This window comes from Aristolochia californica, unplaced genomic scaffold, assembly GCF_029961685.1.
Source record: "Aristolochia californica isolate CCGP_79_NKW_82.1479 unplaced genomic scaffold, dmAriCali1.0.hap1 SCAF_4, whole genome shotgun sequence".
In the NCBI taxonomy this organism is placed as follows: Eukaryota; Viridiplantae; Streptophyta; class Magnoliopsida; order Piperales; family Aristolochiaceae; genus Aristolochia; species Aristolochia californica.
In genome coordinates, this window is record NW_027182103.1 from 43,893,980 (window position 1) to 43,906,811 (window position 12,832).

The 12,832-nt window shown below is 38.8% G+C and overlaps 2 protein-coding genes across 3 annotated transcripts; both read right to left on the minus strand.

The window, feature by feature from the left end:
* Window positions 1–326: 326 nt before the first annotated feature.
* Window positions 327–4,197, minus strand: LOC137963675 (phosphatidylinositol 4-kinase gamma 4-like). Its single transcript, XM_068810835.1, has 2 exons — window positions 2,117–4,197; window positions 327–878 (listed from the first exon to the last, which is right to left on the minus strand). Exons 1-2 carry the CDS (start codon window positions 3,482–3,484, stop codon window positions 501–503), a joined length of 1,746 nt encoding a protein of 581 aa, XP_068666936.1. The 5' UTR covers window positions 3,485–4,197; the 3' UTR covers window positions 327–500.
* Window positions 4,198–5,926: 1,729 nt separating this feature from the next.
* Window positions 5,927–11,400, minus strand: LOC137962405 (uncharacterized). Of its 2 annotated transcripts, XM_068809251.1 has the most exons (5): window positions 10,169–11,400; window positions 9,185–9,379; window positions 8,194–8,223; window positions 6,944–8,041; window positions 5,927–6,730 (listed from the first exon to the last, which is right to left on the minus strand). In XM_068809251.1, the coding sequence occupies exons 1-5, from the start codon at window positions 10,601–10,603 to the stop codon at window positions 6,179–6,181; spliced, it is 2,310 nt and encodes a 769-aa protein (XP_068665352.1). In that variant the 5' UTR covers window positions 10,604–11,400; the 3' UTR covers window positions 5,927–6,178. The 2 variants fall into 2 exon arrangements, with proteins under 2 accessions (XP_068665352.1, XP_068665353.1); XM_068809252.1 differs by lacking the exon at window positions 8,194–8,223.
* Window positions 11,401–12,832: the final 1,432 nt, after the last annotated feature.

Here is a 12,832-nt window from a genome sequence, read left to right on the forward strand (position 1 = left end):
AGATCATAAATCAAAATATGGATATGACCAGGGTAAAATGAACCTTCATGTACATTTCTGTAGGGTCTGATAAGACTAGAGGAAATGGAGAGGAGAGGCACAGAAAAGGAAAACAAAAAGAAAGGGAAGGTAGGACCATTGGGCTTTGCATGCTTACGTCTTTTTCCTCAAGTTGTGCTAATTTATCAGAAGAAGAAAAAAATAGAAAAAATGCCACTCCAAGGAGCAAATACAAGTTCAAAAGGCAATCAGAATCATTTGTTATCAACTGACAGCCTCAATCTAACTCATCCCACATACTCTCTCAGTGAAGTTGTAGAAGTGGCTACGTTATGACCATATCAACAAAATAGACAAGGATATAAATTTTCACAGCCATCAATTTATGTTTCCTATCCATCCATCTATTCAACACTCGAGATAATAGTCAACCATAGAGAGGAGCAAATATACAAATATGTAAGTAGTCGAAGAAACAATTGGTGTTCAACAGAAGCCTCCTAGTTAGCAACTTCGTCAAGACGACGATCCATTATCAGAGAGACATACTCAAGTAACGCCTCTTCGCTCATCCCAGGGAGCACAGCTTCTTGAGCTTCATAGACAATTTCTTCAATCACAGACTCCTTCTTGACAGTAGGTCTACACATCATGCTTCCAATAGCATACGGACTGAGACCCCTTTCAGCTCCCTTCTTGAGGAGCATGGTGGAAATACGTAGTGTGCGGGAACATTCAACTGATAAGTTCCAGCCATAGGACTTCAATAGAGCAATGTCTTGCTCGGCATCAAGTGATTTTATGTAATCAAGTATTGAGCAGTTATAGGGTTTTCGAGCCTGAGGCCAATACAGCCAATCGAACGTACAATCTTCAAACTGCAATAAAAATAAATAAAAGTTTTAATACGTTAGTATGTAAAATTTAACAAGTTTGTAAATCAAATTTATCAACAGAATTAAGGACAATGTACAAAATGAGCACTTCCCTAGGATCCACTAAATAGGCCAACCATCTTTTTAAAAAATATGTCCATAACAAAGGTCTGTTTTTGTTCCAATAAAACTCGTTTTATATCATAATTGTTACTCATTCGTTGCTTTTGGACCATAAACACCAATACATATAAATGTGAGTCATCAACGATATCAAGATGAATGCATGACGGTGTATAGAAAGAGAATGTGAGTCATGCTATGCAAATCACGTACTTCCTTTTTTTTAGAATGATGCTAGCAAAATGCATATTTCTTGAAAGATAAACAACAAAAAACACCTGAAGGGTATGATGAATAAATAAAAAAGGTATAAACAACTGATAAGAAAATGAAATGCACGGTTATTGCATATGGAGAAAGTTGGCCAAGCTAAATAATAACAAAAGAAAACATGCACATAACCTTTAATAAACTGGGTAGTGTTTAGGTGAACCCAGTTTAGTAATCGCTGAACCAATGCCATTCCCTATGATGTAAAATAATGCATAGCCTACAATAAGGTCTCTACATTCTGAGCTTAAAATTTTGAGTTGCATGTCTTCTTTTTTTTTTTTTTATATATTACTGTTTCCGTTATATTCATGCCCACAATGGCTATTGCATAATGCTTTCAACATCATCCCTTCTTTCTTCCAGCTTCAGAGAGAAGATGAACAAATATACAACCATAAATACAAAAAACAGACAAAGCTTCGTTGCACGGTGGTGTATGGGAAATGATTCAGCATACACACCGACCAGAATGGTAAATCTTCTCATCAATCATCACCATGTGCATAAAATTAATTAAATTGAAACAATTACAAACACTCTTGCCTGTAGGTGGTGGGAAAGTTGGCCAAGCTAAACAATAACAAAAGAAAACAAAACAACATCTCAAGCATAAGGACTAAGAAATGCTTAAAAGATTAATACAGCAGGGAATGTAGCAAGGGTAGAAAATATTTTATGTGGGAAGGCTACATATGTCGTCTACAGGTTGTCAGAGGATACATATTAGGCAGGTTTCATGCTAGTTGTTCCATTTGCACATGATCTAAAGCAGGAATAAATACCGTAAAACATAGAAGCAAAACCAATTTCCAAAGAACTGTAAGAAATCGAATAAGCAAACTTACTGTTTCAGGCAAGCAGTATCCATGATCGATAGGAACCAGTTTAATGTGACCTTCATCCCCCTCCTTGCAGACCAATATGTTCCCAGCATGTCGGTCGGCGTTTGCCAACCTGATATCCAACACAGAGATCTTATGAACCTCCTCTGTAGGAAAATCCAGAGGACCCATATCTTCACAATTACCATAATTATTCACAAACGTCTGCAGTGACCCGATCTTGACATTCTTCAATGAGTATTCAAACCCTTGAGGATGATTGAACCCTTCGTGCAAGCACTTAACCATCGCTGTAGGAGGAACACCTGAAAACCCAATTTCACCACTAGAATATGATCTTGGACCACTAATGGGATGATCTAATATGTATGCCGCCACTTCTCTAAGCGCTCCTTCCCCTACCTTTGTTCCTCTTTTCAGCCCTTCACCATCAATTGTCACAGGCCAGCCCTGAGGATTATTGATGGCCATGGGCTCCTCATCAATGGGCTTAAAAACACTAACATATTTGTTTCCTGAGGAATCCCACATAAAATAGGCTCCACCAGATCCCTCTGAAGATCTGACAGGAGCATTCCCTTTCTCCAGCCCATCAAATGTAGCATTAATCAGGCTCCTGATTATGCTTGACAATTCAATTCCTGGATTTACTTGAACAGGTTCTATCCAAAAGTCCCTATCTGGTGACTTCCTTGTCAAAAACTCATGTTGTTCTTCAGGGTTCTCTACCACTTCAGCATCATCAAGGGTCGTCTCATTTGATGCTACTATTGATAGCTCAAAATTTTTTTCAACGGGTTTAACCCTGACTTTAGCTGATTTCTTCACCAGCAAATGGATGACAGCATCACTAGCCTCACAGATATCATCTATCAGCCTCTGGTCATCAAGCTTCTTGCCCTTACAGACTAATTCTTGATCTTTGAGGTCACTAAAAACTCCATCCTTCTCAGCAATCTGTTGTTTAATATATCCAACATTTCTACATCTTTCCACTTGGAACTCCAACTCCTTCCCACAAGAAGTTTTAACTGTGATAACTCGGAGATTAGAGACGCTATGTACCAAATGTAAGACATTTCCATCGGAAACTCCATAATCCTTTACAAGACAATTGTTCCGAGCCAGTTCTCTGCCTTCAAAAACCAGTTTTTGCCTCCTCATAACAAACCCCTTGAAGGACTGAATTCTCATTTTAAGAGACGCAATAGAATCAGACTCCAACACCCGCATTGGGATAACAGACCCCGAAACCGTGAGGTAAATCAATATTGATTCTTGCGAGCAAAGATCGAGTCTGCCGTGGAATCTGATCGGCGATAGCACATCGTTTTCACGAATGCTAGAGAGAGCCACCCCAGCGCAAGACATGTGTTCTCAGGGAGAAAGCGGAGGAAATAAAAAAAGTATTACAGTTGAGATGGATCGAAGAAATTAGAAAAATCTAAACAGCCATCCATCGTGTTATTTCATTGTAACCCCAATGGAAGGATGAGGTTCGATCAAGATCGAGAATATCCTCATACTAATATGAAATCAAAACCCTAACAAGGAACATTTAAAAAAGAAAAGAAAAGAAGAAGCTAAAAAGTACTAGAAATCCCACCCATAGAAAAGATCAAACAACGCCCTAGAAATCAAGAACAAACCCTCATCGCAGAGATTAAGGGAAATGCCCTCAAATTCTAAAAGCACATAACCACCTCAAGATTTTGACCAACAGAGATCAAGACCTTTCCATCTCAAAACGTTCACGAACAGGGCGTACAAGAAACCCAGCAAGAAAACGATCAGAGGCAATTAATTTGTGCAATGTCAACTGAGACAACGCTTTCGGGTGGTACAGAGACGACTACCCTCTCTCTTCTTTGGCTTATAGAAATGAAAGAAAGGGCGATTCAGACAGTGAAAAGAAACCAAGAAACCAAGAACCTGATGGATTCTTACCGATGGAAAGAACCGCACGAAAGACTAAACCCACAACAGATATAGGAAGAATGACGACGAATTGGAGCGCTGTGAATCATTCTCTTCTCGTTTCTAGGTCCAACTTTCTCGCCAGTTTTTTCTATTCCGGAAATCGTTTCGAGCTTTCGGGGAAGACGCTGCGTTCGTAGCCATCGCCCTTTTATAAGCTTGGACCCGGACATAACGATAAAGAGAAGACTAACGGTGTTAATTTAAGTGTACTGACCGTTGCCCTCCAGACCCGTCTTCCACGAAACATCCATCCACTAAATTTACAAATATACCCTCAACTTTTGACATAAATCTCTCATCCCACGCACTTGCACACTCGCAAAACAAGGTTTTTTTAGCCAATTCCATCGCTGATCGAGTGCAGCGCTCGAGATTCGCTGTTGAAGTCGAAGGGACGCGTGTGCGTGCATGCATTCACGACTCTTGTCCTGCGCCTTGAAGACAACGACCGTCAAATCTAACGTGGAATGACGTGTCGGTCAAGTCCGAAACCTGTGTGTACGGCTTCCCATTTTGGGATTTAACGTGGAGACCAAGAAAATGAAAATAGCATTTTTTAAAAAAATATATATATGCAAATATACAAACTCATTTATAATTTACATTAAAAATATTAATCCGAATTTAATATTTAATAATAGTTGTTACAATTTATATCAATTTTATTTGATGAAAGAGGGGACAATTATGTCCGTTCATGCACCCACCCCCATTGTCTATTAATAAAGTAAGATTTCAAGTTAAAGACATATCCCTGCAGATGCTCAACTTGTCTCCACATGATTTATGTTACAATTTGTTAAACTTTAACTTAGGGATTGGATTAGAGAAACTAATCAAATTAAGGTAACTTTTTGGGTGAAGCCTCGATGGGTATTTGTAATTATCTTTTATTCTTATCATTGTAGGGAGGAGGAAGTTGTTATTTTTTTATTTAATATAATTTTATTTATAATACTCTCAAATGGTTTAAATCTCACCCTTTAGTAGTTTTTTTTTGTAAATATTAAATATTAAGTAAATTTTAGAATTATGATCAAGTAGTTATTTATGAGTTAAGTAATTAAAAAGTTTTAGGGAATTTTAAACTTTAAGCATGTCAAAACATAGTATTAGAGTTAGGCACCACGTTCCGCATTCGAATCCTGGGTGAAACGATAGTGAACGGGAACGGGAACGGGAATTGTGGGTGTCAAAGCTAGGTGGTTCCGATTCACCTGGGTTAGGTTCCGTCCACCCCTGATGGGTTAGGTAATTGACTTTATATACTTAACAGACCTATATTTTCGATTGTATTGGCCAAGCGTTTGACAAACCAAATTTATATTGAAATAGTATTATATTAAAAATACTTTTGATAGAAATTTTCACGAAATTCATATTGTAATTAGTTTTTATTTCCTAAAATGGATCACAAATGAGAAGAAATAAAAACCACAACATGTTAGCCGTTGCCACGACGACCGTTGAGGTTCGACGCGCTTAAGGCCAGATGGCTTATTCCTATTGGCCGAGACACGACATCGTGAGTCAAACGACTCAAAAAGTATACTCCGCAAAAGCTACCGCTGAGCGCACCAAACTTCAAATTTTCTTAAAATATATTTGAATTGTCTTTTCTGACACTCGTTTGGAGTATCTTACAAAGTGGCAAAATTGTTGCAGGAACTGCTGAAAAGCATAAACTCTCAAGCGAGCGAAGGAAGTGCAGCAGCAGAACGTTTCTGCTGAAGAATAGATCAGGAAATCAAAATGAAACAATAATGGGCTTAAAACAAACTGATAATTTAAGCAGAAAACAGCAGAATAGCTTCATCAAATCAACAATTCATGTGCACAGAAAGATTGTAAAATTAGTTGAATCCACTAAAACTAAGCATTACCACAAGATAACAAAGAAGAAAGAAACCCATTTGAGTGCTGGGACATAACAAAGAAATTATTTTCTCCATCTGCGCTAAATAAGCATAAAGATCATAGGCAAATATAGAAATGCAAAAAGAAAAATAACCAGGTTCTTAATAAAACAGGTATAAACACTTCCCATTGTTGAAAAATAACCAGCCTCTCCATGAAAATGGAGCTCTATAAATTCCTCCCTATAAAATCCCATATTCTTTCCTCCATATAAATGCGATCTGCAAGCCGACGTGGCATGTGTCTCTCATCAGGAAAAAGCAAAAGCTCGTAAGACTTGCCAGCTGAGACTAAGGCATTGACAAGCCTTGCTGTGTGCCTGAAATGCACATTCTCATCAATCATTCCATGGACAAGCAGTAACCTGCCTTTCATCTTGTGAACATGGTGCAAGACTGAACTGCACTCGTATCCTTTACTGTTTTTGGATGGATGACCCATGTACTTTTCTGTATAAAATGTGTCATACCCATCCCAAGCTGTCACTGGTGCACCAGCCACAGCACATCGAAACAAATCGGGGAACTTTGCCAAAGTCATTGCAGAGAGAAAACCACCATAGCTCCAACCATAAAGACCGAGATGATCAGGTTTAGCTAAACCCTTCTTTATAAGCCATTCAGCCCCAGTGACCTGATCTTCTGCATCAATATGGCCAATGTTGTACTTCAAGGCACCCTCAAACTTCAGTCCACGACGTGCTGATCCTCTGTTGTCCAGCTGCAAATGAGGTATGGGAAGCTATAATTATCGACTTAGTTGAAACATAGTATGTGAGAGAAGATAAATAAGTCTTAGTTGATCAGTAATAGGAGCTACACGTAACACATTCATGGAAACAGAATTGTTCTTAAACAATCAAAAAGGTGATGAATAAGTGAGACAAAAATTAACAGCAAAAATCAAGTTGATTTTATCTTCAGAGAAACTGACCTTCCATACTAAGAAGCCCTTGCTCCTTAGATACTGAGCTCTCATATCAACTGTATTTATCCATGAATTACAAACAAGTTGAGCACCTGGACCACCATAGACATTGATTATGGTTTTGTATGGTGGTGGCCCAAATTGTGTGGCATTGGGTTTGTACAGGGCCCCATATAAAATAGTCCCATCATTTGCTGGTATTTCAAAAAGCTCTGGTGGCAGAAGCTGAAGCTTTCTCAGACGTGGAACATTTGGTGGCTGCTCATATATGGGCATAATTAAGCTTCCATCACATAATGAACAAAGCAAAACCCTAGGTGGGGAGCTTAGACAGTCATGAATGTCAGCAAACCTCTCCATCTGATGATCAAGGACAACAGTGTGTCTTCCCTTGCCATGTGTCAGCCTCTGTGGGGCTTGCAAGGGAAGGCTCCAATCAGGAAATAGCTGTGTGCAGTAGAGATGAGTTTCCAGAGCTCCATCCATGGTACCAGTAAAATACACAAGACCTGCATTCTCATTTACACCAGCAATTTGTTCCACCATCCAATCACCTTCTGTGATGGGTCCCAGGCAATTCCCATTCCTGTCATGGAGGTAAAAATGCCTAAACCCTGTCTTTTCACTAGCCCAGATAAATGCCCCAGAAGTGTTGTTAACTCCCTTGTCCAGAGGTGTGAAGCACTCATGTAAATTGATCCAGACATCCTGTTCTTCTTCTAATAAAACTTCTCTTTGACCTGTGCTGATATCAAATTTCAGGATCTTTAGTTTTGAGTGGGACCTATGAAGGACCTGAGCTGTAAGAACATTTTCAGGCATCCAAATGACACGAGCCAAATATTCTTCCTCTACATGTTCTCCACAGTGAAGGTCCATCCAAGTAATTGGGCCTCCACAGGCGGAAACCACACCAAGTCGAACTTTAACATTGGATGCTCCGGCAAAGGGATAAGCATGATCTTCCTGAGCATCAGAACCCACACAACTTTTTCCTTGGTGCATGATTCTGTAAAGTGGAATATCAGATGCATCAACTTCGGCAAATGCGATATGTTTACTGTCTGATGACCACCAAAATCCAGTCTTTCGATCCATTTCCTCCTATAGTAAGCAAACATAGAAAATTGAGATATCATCAAAGAAAGTGGGAAAAAGAATTCTGTCTCAAATGCATACATACATATATACAAATGAGAGAGAGAGAGAGAGAGAGAGAGAGAGAGAGAGAGAGAGAGAGAGAGAGAGAGACTAACCTGAGCAATATATTCAGCAAGACCATGTGTCTGAAAAAAAAAAGAGAAAACAATTTTTCATAATTAAAATTGAAGTGTGATGTTTTTAACCAAATCAACCAGCACAGTTAGTTCCATGGCAAAAAAACTTTTTTGAATAACTGATTATAGACATGTGAGACCCCAATAAATAAATAAAAAGCTCATCCATTATTATAAAATGATTAAAAAATCATCTGCATAGTGCTTAAAAGCGATAAGAAGGTTACATCGTTCATCTGATAACTCAGATATAAACAAGTCACTAAGTGACCTCAGGATGGTGGGGCAGAGGCCATCAACATATCTAATCTCTATCAGAAATCACTCAAGGTAAACTAATTTTAGGACATGATATATCAATCAGATGTCTATGTTAAGTATTTTCGGTCCTGAATTGAACATATACCCTGAGATTTAAATATCAAACCTTGATGGCATGCACACATGCAGTTCTCTTGCCTGAGGTTCTTGTTTAACAACCAAAGCCAATGTACATGATGTATTTTGCAGTTAAAAACCCAAAGTGCATCCAAAGAACAGAATATACAGTCACCTTAAAAAAAAATTGAGATAGCATGATGCATTGTTATTCTACTCACATTGGCATCTTCTATGGCTTACATACATGGAATAGATATTATTACTTGCTTGAAACAAAAATTATGAACAGAATTATTCTTTGATGAGTTCATCACATTTCATGCTCACGTGCAAGCAGACGTGAACATTCTGAACCTATTAAATCTTTCTTCAGAGCCCATGGAAGACGGAAAAAAAAAGCACTTTAGTTTTACATTTAAGATATATAACATCAGAATTTGTACACGAAAAGCTCACAGGTATTCATCTTTGAATAGATATCAGATTTTTGTCTCAATTAATGTTGTCAGACTTTTATCACTACTACATAGCCTCAACTTAGAAACTGAGTGGGGAAAAAATCCAATCAATCCAACATGTTAAATATTACCTTTGAATCTCCTTTGACACCAGAAGTCAGTTGTTTGAATTCTCCATGAAATAAATTCAGAACATGAAGCTCATCATCTCTCACATATGCAAGCATTGTTCCATCTGGAGAGAGATGAGGATCAATAATTGGAGAGCACGCCGTGCTTGGCAGTTTAAGTTCAGGTTTCAAATGGGAAAAATCCTGGAAATAAATCTGTCAAGAGAGATAGCAATCAAGTCAGTTCAATGCGCAACATATTAATTAATGCATACTAAAATTAAGTTCAACGGTAGATTGGACCTTTAGCTCAATGGGCACACGGGGGGTTTCTAGAGTGATGTCTTGGACTCAAGTTTCATCAGGATATTGGGTGTAGGGTGCATGGGTAATTAACGTTCAGAGGAAAAAAAAAAAAAAAAAAAAGGTAAAAACTAAGAACAATCTGTTCTTGTGAATCACCAAAGGGCTAGTGCAGAGCTGGAGAAGAATAAAAATAAATAAGACACTTGAAATAGTTGCCATAAGATGTATATTGCTTTCATTTGTTATAAGGAGATTGTTGCCCACGCAACAGAGATAAAGATAAAAAACCTATCAGGCTGAAAAATGTTGGAGTTAGCTTCCAGTAGAAATCAAATAAAACACTCTCAGAAATAAATCACCTCAAGAAAGTCTTACAGCCAACATGAACCAGTAAAAGGCACATGTCGGAAATTTATGTTTCCAGTGTCCAAATTCAGCAAAAAAGAATAAAACTACAACTTAAAGTGTGACAGGATAATATACCATTTTCCAGAATAAAAGATATCATCAACATTTTTTTCTGCTCATATTATTTACATTATCGTGTGGATCAACAATGAACAACGATGGCAAAATCAAGTTAGAACAGAACGTCGCTCAGATAGAATACAATGAACCATAGAATAAAATAGTCTAATTTTTTATACTAAGTGTTACTAATCCGCGATCACATAAAACAATAGAGAGGAGAAAACGAACCCCAGCAGGTAAGGGCACCATAAGTTTAGGTTGCTTTGAGAATGACTTCACCCACTCGTACCGAGTCACGCCCAATCCCCGCTCCCTAAGTCTTTCCCTTCTCAATTTCTCTTCCGATGATAAATTACTCTCGTCCAGGCCTCCATCTGGAGGACTGAAAAAAAGTTCTTGCCTGCTGCTTAGGACGTCGAAAACATAGACTTTTCGATTGAGACTATTATCAGGACTAAACAAATAAGCTATTAAGCTGTCGTCAGGACTGAAGCTTATAGAAGTTGGAGCGACATATCCAGGTAATGGGTATTGAACGATCTCTTCAACAGGGAAGAGGCAACAATCATCGGGATTTTGCGTTGTGTGGTTATCAGTCAGAGGCATATCGACAAAAAGAGACTGCTCCTGCTTCAGTTTCTTCTTCTTCTCGCAAGCTTGCATTAGAGAAGATCACCAAAATGAATGAAGAAACCGGGACTAGGAAGCATTTGAACCAATGCTGGACGAAAACAAAACCACCAAAGCCCTTGATTTGCTACTAATACGGTAATCCTTCAGTATGGAGGATGACAATCAACGGAACAGAAGATATCGGAGTTCCAAGCAAACAAAAAGAGAAAAATTTTCAAACACGGTTCTCTAGTCAAAAGAAACGAAACTAGATTGGAATAAAAGACAGGCTCAAATCCAACTCTTCAAAATCATTAGTAGAGTGGAAAGAAAATTGAACAAGGAGAGGAACTGGCGAGACAAATGAAAACAATTGACACAGCTGTTTCAGTCAGTTGGTATGATCACACAGGAAAACAAAACTATAAGAGGAGAACACGATAATCCAAAAGTATCTTATCAACCAGATCCAACCCGGCCTAGAAATCCCCCATCATCCCAAAAACATAACTCGCATTCGGCTGAAATCCCGCTTCCACTACGATTGAGAGACGCGCAAGGCCCCTCTCTCACTCGTAGACTTGGGGACGACGGCCCCAACAATCAATTTAAATTTTCAACTTCAAAGCAAGAAGCCAAAAATCTTCGGTTTTCTTTTGCTGGAAGTTTTTCCTTTCTCCTACAGCATTGGTAGCATTATCGAAAACGCAAAGTCCAGATTCCAGATTTCAGAGCGTTCAAGTGAAAAGGGCAGAAGGGAAAAGGAAATGAAAAGGCGATATGATGACGGGTGAGCTTGTGTAGACAGTAGAGGTCTGGGGAGGACTGCAGATCAGCCCTGAATCTGGACCTCGTTCGCAATTTATTTGCCTGTACGGCGAGCGAACAATGATCACTTCCTGTTGAGTTTTATGGAATCCGATTCCAAAAAATTCGAATCAACTGAGTCAGATGAATCGCTTGCGGACCGGAAGTTTTATCCATGAAAGTCGTACATCGTAAAGATTGATTAAAGTTGGAAGGCTAGCCGCCGGCCATAATTTACAGGTGTTTTAAGTTTCAGTGCGGCTTATCCTTTGAAGAATATATATGCATAAGTTAAGGTTTCTCATGCGCCATTGATAACGACAGATAAATTTCATTTACGTTTATTTGGTATTTTCTCACTATAATTAAATTTAATTAAATCATATCAGATTATACCATCAATAGTTTATAATATAAGAATATATAATTAAAATTTAATCAGAGTAATTAATAATTAATCCCTCTCTCTCTCTCCCTCTCTTCTCTCTCGATTTGACATCAGATCGGATTTGATTGGATAAGTGGAAGACTGGGGGGCGTAGAAGCATCCTTTGAAATGGACAGAGGTGGGGTCACGGCTGCGGACCCACGCGAGACGTGGCATAACAGTACGAGAACCATCCAATTTGGAGGGCCACAAGGGCTTTCCACACATCGTTTTCGCTTTCGCGTGTGGCTTTTGTTTCGGCTCTTTTTGATTTTGAGGAAACGGATAAGTCCGTTCCGTCGGGGCCTTTCAGTTTTCACGGCTCGCGTTACGTGTCTCGGATTCTTATTCCGATTGGTGTCAGATCACCGATTTGACGACACGTGGGTCATTCATCTGTTACCGAAAAGTTTGCGAGGAAGGATAATGGCCCGACGGTCGGATCAAATGCCAAATTTAACGATGTATGAATTCTAATAGATGATCCGATCTTATATGGACCCACTTCCGATCTTATTTTAAGATAATTATCAATTTCTTTTTCAACTTTTTAGTGTCAATGGCGGGAATTTTTTTTTTTTTTTTTCTGTCTACTATCTTTCGTGCATTTCTACTCGGCGCAGCTCATTTGGATTTCCAAGAAAACCAAATTTCCACTGAAATCCGCCTCCGTTTTGATAAACAAGAACTCTTCTCTTTTATCTCGAATTCTTCTGTAGTTCCTGCCTTTCGTTTTTTTTTTTTGTTTATTTGGAGATTCTACCGTGGACTGCGGCACAAACAATTTTCTCCTTGCCCTTGCCAGAGCAGATCTTTCTACTTAAGGAAGAGATTTTGACACGCATCAACCGAGCGGAAGATTCTGCAACGGAAGAATTCCTGTGGATTATCTCGGTACGTCGCATTTCTTGATTTCTCTCTCTACAAAATTTAATGGATCTGCGCTCAGATTGGGGCCTCGGTGTCCATATTCTCGAGCAAATATCTTTGAAATGCTTTGATAATTTGTACATCTGGAATTGTGCTCTTTCCGATGTTGGAGAAAT

Bases quoted from the DNA above. Each gene is read 5' to 3' on its own strand.
- LOC137962405 (XM_068809251.1), bottom strand. From the start codon at position 10,603: ATGCAAGCTTGCGAGAAGAAGAAGAAACTGAAGCAGGAGCAGTCTCTT. The intron at 8,042-8,193 runs GTTAGTCTCTCT...TGCTTACTATAG, and splicing joins TTGCTGAATATATTGCTCAG to GAGGAAATGGATCGAAAGAC. The intron at 6,731-6,943 runs GTCAGTTTCTCT...CCTCATTTGCAG, and splicing joins AGGGCTTCTTAGTATGGAAG to CTGGACAACAGAGGATCAGC.
- LOC137963675 (XM_068810835.1), bottom strand. From the start codon at position 3,484: ATGTCTTGCGCTGGGGTGGCTCTCTCTAGCATTCGTGAAAACGATGTG. The intron at 879-2,116 runs GTAAGTTTGCTT...TTTTTATTGCAG, and splicing joins GATACTGCTTGCCTGAAACA to TTTGAAGATTGTACGTTCGA.